Here is a 6,000-nt window from a genome sequence, read left to right on the forward strand (position 1 = left end):
AGCGCAGGAACTAGTGGGAAGCTATGAAAATACCGCAGGCCAGTTATCATTGCAGAGTTTCATCCTTACTTCAACAAGCTGCAGTGAAAATAGCTAATTTAAGGGCCCAACAGCAACCAGGGACCAAAATTAGCTCTTTCTATTTGCGAGAGCCAGACATCTCCAGAGTCCCACAGACTTCTGTTTCCTCCCACAACCAGCCACACTGATGGGCCATTATCAATTCTACAACATCACGATCCTGGTGCATACTTGGAGGTTGATTCCACTGCACACTATACTTCATTTTTTAAATATAACAAAGATGAGTGGTCGACCGATATAGGTTTTTCAATGGCCGATGCCAATATCTAGACAGCAGGATGGCCGATAAACAGAATACAATTTGGGGGCCTGGGTAGCTCAGCGAGTACTGACGCTGACTACCACCCCTGGAGTCACAAGTTTGAATCCAGGTTGTGCTGAGTGACTCCAGCCAGGTCTCCTAAGCAACCATATTGGCCCGGTTGCTAGGGAGGGTACAGTCACATGGGGTAACCTCCTCGTGGTCGTGATTAGTGGTTCTCGCTCTCAATGGAGCACATGGTAAGTTGTGCGTGGATCGCAGAGAACAGCATGAGCCTCCACATGCTGGGAGTCTCCGCGGTGTCGTGCATAGCGAGCCACGTGATAAGATGCGTGGATTGATTGTCTCAGAAGCGGAGGCAACTGAGACTTGTCCTCCGCCACCCGGATTGAGGTGAGTAACCGCACCACCACGAGGACCGACTAAGTAGTGGGAACTGGGCATTCCAATTGGGAGAAAAGGGGATAAATAAAATAAAATTTAAAAAAAACAATACAATTTAACAACAGCAAATCAGATGCGCACAAACTTTCTAAAGTGAAACAAACAATTATTTGTGCAATATTTACTCTCTTGAAAAAACTTTAAGGTAAAAAGCTTGAAAACAGAAAGTTTTGACTATCTATTAGTGGAGTTTGGAACTGACACAAGGGAAAACGAACACTTCTGCTAATCGGCCAAGCGAACACGGTTTTCGCCCGATGCCAATAATCGCATAGTGCCCAAATATTGTCCGATATATCGGTGGTCATGAACAGAAACTTCGAAGCATATTCGATTTTCCCCTAAGAGAAACCTGTCCTCAAGGAGTTCAGTTGTAAATACTGTACTTTTTTCTTTTTTTTTTTTAATAGGAAAAACAAATCTAGAAACATGTATTAACAAAAAGTAAACCAGGGCCAAACCTTTGTTCTAACAGTGCAATTTATGTTTTTTGTAAACGATACTGCACAGTCATTTTAGAAACAAATCTATTTTCAACAATTCTCTGCTAATATATTGATTTAACAGTTTGTATTGGCACATTATGCAAACATTTAATAAATAATGCGATTAAACCCTTACAGTTTACTATTTCACACCTATATTTAATTTGGGGCTACATAAAAAAAAAAAAAAAAAATAATAATAATAATAATAATAATAAAAAAAAAAAGGAAATTATAAAGCTATACTAAACGTATTTCAACAAGCAGGCGGTTAGGAAAACATTGTAAGGGGAGCCATTCGCCCAAGTATTTCATGTACTATTGCAGAGCATTATGTAATAGGCTGCCTAGATTTAATTAATTTAACGACACTCGCAACGCAACTTAGCGGAAACTATATAAACAATGAACGTAAAAGTAATTGTATTGTTGCGCTCGCGCTTATATGTTGCTCTATTATGACGCTGCCTAGTAATGTTGCTACAATGTTGCAACGAGACGCCAGTTTCATTCTGCACGTCATAAGTAAATTAAAAAAAAGAATCATTCCAAAACCGTCAATTCAACAGAATCGTTCTAAATAGAATCCCAAAACAGGGAGATTTAAAACTCATCATGATTTACAGCAATAGCTAGTTAGCCAGCTAGCCAGTTTCGTCTGAAACTGCGCGATATCGTACATTACTTACCTGTTAAACGCAATTTCACTGGTCCATTTCTTCTAACTCCTTGATTAGACATGTCCTTTTTCCTTAACCCAGGGTTACGATGTCAGAAAAACGAGTTGAGCGTGAAGCCTTTTCGTTGCAGTTTCACAGTGAACAGAAAATAATGGAGTCACGGTACTGTAGCCCGGATGTGCACAGCCCTGCCATGTCTTCATACACGCACTCCTCGTGTTTCCATCGTCTGCGAAAGTAAAAATCCAAGAGCTCTGCAGGAGGTTCCCTCAGTAGATCCGATTATAAAGCCCGCGTGAAGTTCTCCACGTTCAACGTAGGAGCAGCGCTCGCCTGCTGCTACCATTCCAATGAGACATGGGGGTGGGGGGATTGTATAGCTACAGGCGACTCAATCGAGGAAAATTGGTTTGTTCAGGTGTCTGGCATCTGCTAAGCCACCAAACCGCCTAAACAGTGACATCAGACCCACTTGCTATTGGAGAAGCTTCATATGAGCCCTTATCTGCACTAGTAAACCACATATGGTTATGGAGAACACTCATTTGCTCAGTATATTATATTAAATTGGTGCTTAGAGAAGGACACATGAAATCAAAAGGGAGTTTCTTTACCATTTTTATTTTATTTACAACAAATAAAATGGAAACAGTTTAGTATGTACAACTCAGACCATGAGGTCCATCAAAAGACAAAAACACAAACAAGACAAGTGGTGCGCAGGAACATTCATACAGGAAGATGACAGATCAAACATTCAGAAATTGAAAGTGCTTTGGTTTTCATTAATCTGGAAGGCATAGCCATCAACTGTAGCTTCAGGGGCGACGCATTCATCCTCTTCCTCCTGCAAGTTAGAGAAATAAAAATGATACATTTAGGAAAAAGAATTTGTAAAAGTACAGTATAGGAAACTTAGAATGCATAACAGGCAGCCTAATACCGCAAAACATGTTGAAGAGGCTTATCTTCACAAACTTGTAACAATACCAATTAATATGGAAATAATTTCACATAAAAGTTAGGGATGTCAATCACATAAAATGCGGGATATCAAACAATAAATTTTAATTACATATGCCGATTAGTCAATTGAATTAATCGCAACATACGGTACTGTGCAAAAGTCTTAGGCACAAAAACAGTTGTCTTAAGATGGTTATTTATATCTTCAGCTTTAGTGTGTCAATAAGAAATTGACATTCCTTTTGCAAATAGAAAAGGATAGAACAGAAGAACAGGGAGCCCTGCAACAGATGGCATGGCCCCCACAAAGCCCCCCACTGAACATCATGTCAGTCTGAGATTACATAAAGAGACAGAAGCAATTGAGACAGCCTAAATAGACAGAAGAACTGTGGCGAATTCTCCAAGAAGCTTGGAACATCCTATCTGCCAACAACCAAGAAAAACTGTGTCCAGGTGTACCTAGGAGAATTGGTGCTGTTTTAAAGGCAAAGGTGGTCACACCGAATATTGATTTATCTTTTTTATGTTTACTGGACTTTGTTTGATAATAACTGATAAATGAAAACTATGTCATTATTTTTGAAGAAATCCTCACTATGCAAAATTTTTCACAAGTGCCTAAATCTTTTGCACAGTACTGCATTTGCTGAGAAAGGCTCTCAAATAACAATATTTAATTGAATAATTAGCTTCAGTTGTGTGTAATAAAAATGCAGATTTCCACAGCGATCCATTTTGCAACTGAATTCGTCAATGTGTCCGAAATACATTTATTCTGAAGGCTTTCCCAAAGACATGTCAATGTACACAAGTGTCAGATGGATGCTTGTGGAGATCTCACTTGGGTTGTGTTGCATCAAACACAGCGTTTTTAGGTTGCTGTATCAAGTTAAATGTAGTTTGGAACTTAGAAAAATATGTAACATCTCTGCATTCAGAACTGCGCTCAATCCAGCTGTATTTGAATACAAGAAAGCACTGTCATATTGTGTCATCGCTGGTGTCAAGCAAGCCTGAGTTTGGTTTGTTGACTGTACAGCTGCGTGTTGCTTATACAGATGGAGTTTTGCTTACCACCCTCTGCTGAAAACAGGTGGTACTTCAAGCTCGAATTCCTCAATAGTAAGAATATTCCTTATCACGGTCTGGGGGCCTTGTGTGTTAATTTTTGTAACAAATTATTCTTTTTATAAATCGCACTGAATTTACAGTAAATCTACAGACATAATAATGTTAATATACAATAAGACGTACAAATAATGCATTTATAGTGATAATGTGGAGGCTCATGCTATTCTCCGCGATCCACGCACAACTTACCATGTGCCCCATTGAGAGTGAGAACCGCTAATTGGGGGGACTATCAAATTGGGGATTTCCAGTTTTGTATAAATTAAACTGACCTCTCCAGAGAAGTACTTTTCAATAAGGTTGAGGGAGGCTTTGTAGACCATTTCATTTTCATGGCTCTGCAGAGCTTCAATTTTGTCCAGCCCACCACATTCCTCGATCATCAGAGCCAGCTTATCAACCTCTCCAATCTTCTCACCAGCCTAAAAATAATATGCATAAAAGCATACTTCAAAATGTCCGCTTCGAAATGAAAATCAAGACTAAAAATCCCTCAGAAATGTACAAGGAATCGTACCAAAAAGATATTGCTGATTGCATCCAATATGACAAGAATGGTCTTGCTGTCCTTAGTAGAGAGCAGATTTAACAAGGGCTCCAGTACATTGGCTTGAACAAGATAAATCACTTGCTCTATTGTGCCTCCACTGGTGTAGTTGGTCACTGCCCACACAGCTTCCTTCTGGGTCTTGTAGTCACCCTGCATAAAAGTGGAGCGAAGATCACTTTCATGGATAACCAAGCCTTATACTGTCCAATGAACAATAAAGTAAATGGATATTCATGGAATATGACTAAATGAAACCTATAACCCATTATACATGTGCAATTTACAATGTTTACTTGTGGCAACATACCCGCCTGAGAACTTCCACCAGGCAAGGCACAAGGCCAGCATTGATGACCTCCTGAATTTGAAAATCCCTGCCAGCCGTAATGTTGGACAGGGTCCAGGAGGCCTCCTTTTGAATGTTGTTCTTGTGGTGGCGCAAGAGAGCAGGGAACATTGAGAGAGCGCCAGAGTTGAGCACTGCCTGTGTCTGTTCATCTGTACCGGTTACAATGTTACCGATGGAACGCAGTGAAGGAGTCTGAAAAGAGAAAAACCATTTTGACAGGCTGTCATTATTTTGTGACTTTCATCTTGTAGCTCAACCGCCCGCCAAATGCTTACACATCATTGTGAACAAGATTGTATTAGACTTTTGACCAGTCCTGTGAAAAATAGTGTTCTTACCACAATGGACAGTTCTCCTGATCCGAGTAGCTGCACGAGTTGAGAAACCACGCCAGTCTCCACCACTACCTCGATTCTTTCATTGGGCCCATCGGTCAGGTATGAGAAGGCCCAGCAAGTGTCTGCCAGCACCTCCTTATCATCATGATGCAGGAGACGGATAAGAGTTGGCAGGATCTGTTTCACCGCATCCAGAGGTGGTGCAGGGTTCTTATTGCGACACAGGTTTGACAGAGTCCAGGTGACATTCCTCAGGTAACCAGGCTGCAGAAGAAACCGACTAGTCAGGCCAAATTGTTTTAAAGCTTTGATGCCACCTACTGGTACAGCATGCTCACTACAGTTTAACAATTGAAAACAAATAGTATGGAGAAAAAAAAAAATTATCTATTGGGAAAAAGATTTAAATTATATTGACTTGTTTGACAATGGATTTAAGAAATAGAATTGTTAAGGGCCAAAAAGTGAAGCAAAGCCTTTCAAATCAATACAATTTAGGGACTTTGAGGATTCATGGATTAAGGTTGAAAAGAATATTGATTTCTCAGTCCTTGTGATCTCTAAAATATTGTTAATTTGTTCTATAGCTTAAAATAAATAATAATAATTAAAAGAAACAACCATTTATTTCACTTTTGGCTGATTCAATTGCTTCTTTAGCCAATTAAACTCCATACATCTCAATGTTGGATATTACAGTGACCCAGA

At 39.8% G+C, this 6,000-nt stretch overlaps 3 protein-coding genes across 4 annotated transcripts in view; 1 reads left to right on the forward strand and 2 right to left on the reverse strand.

Annotated features, from left to right (window-relative positions):
- The window catches only part of LOC127450018 (E3 ubiquitin-protein ligase SMURF2), a 74,156-nt gene extending 71,771 nt beyond the window's left edge, over nt 1–2,385 (reverse strand). For both annotated transcript variants that reach the window (XM_051713716.1, XM_051713715.1), the window contains exon 1: nt 1,965–2,385. In XM_051713716.1, the coding sequence (XP_051569676.1) occupies nt 1,965–2,016 (52 nt within the window). In that variant the 5' untranslated portion in view covers nt 2,017–2,385. The remainder of the gene's footprint in view (nt 1–1,964) is intronic.
- LOC127450051 (testis-expressed protein 33-like) overlaps nt 1–6,000 on the forward strand; it is a 304,945-nt gene that overhangs the window by 166,474 nt on the left and 132,471 nt on the right. The gene's annotated exons all lie outside the window — the stretch shown is intronic.
- Nucleotides 2,557–6,000, reverse strand: part of LOC127450027 (importin subunit alpha-1-like) — a 5,987-nt gene continuing 2,543 nt past the window's right edge. Inside the window, exons 7-11 of the mRNA XM_051713733.1 lie at nt 5,293–5,556; nt 4,913–5,146; nt 4,573–4,755; nt 4,328–4,477; nt 2,557–2,802 (exon numbers count right to left, since the gene is read on the reverse strand). Of these exons, the coding sequence (XP_051569693.1) occupies nt 2,713–2,802; nt 4,328–4,477; nt 4,573–4,755; nt 4,913–5,146; nt 5,293–5,556 (921 nt within the window). The 3' untranslated portion in view covers nt 2,557–2,712. The remainder of the gene's footprint in view (nt 2,803–4,327; nt 4,478–4,572; nt 4,756–4,912; nt 5,147–5,292; nt 5,557–6,000) is intronic.

The sequence above is a fragment of the Myxocyprinus asiaticus genome, chromosome 13 (assembly GCF_019703515.2).
Source record: "Myxocyprinus asiaticus isolate MX2 ecotype Aquarium Trade chromosome 13, UBuf_Myxa_2, whole genome shotgun sequence".
NCBI lineage: Eukaryota > Metazoa > Chordata > Actinopteri > Cypriniformes > Catostomidae > Myxocyprinus > Myxocyprinus asiaticus.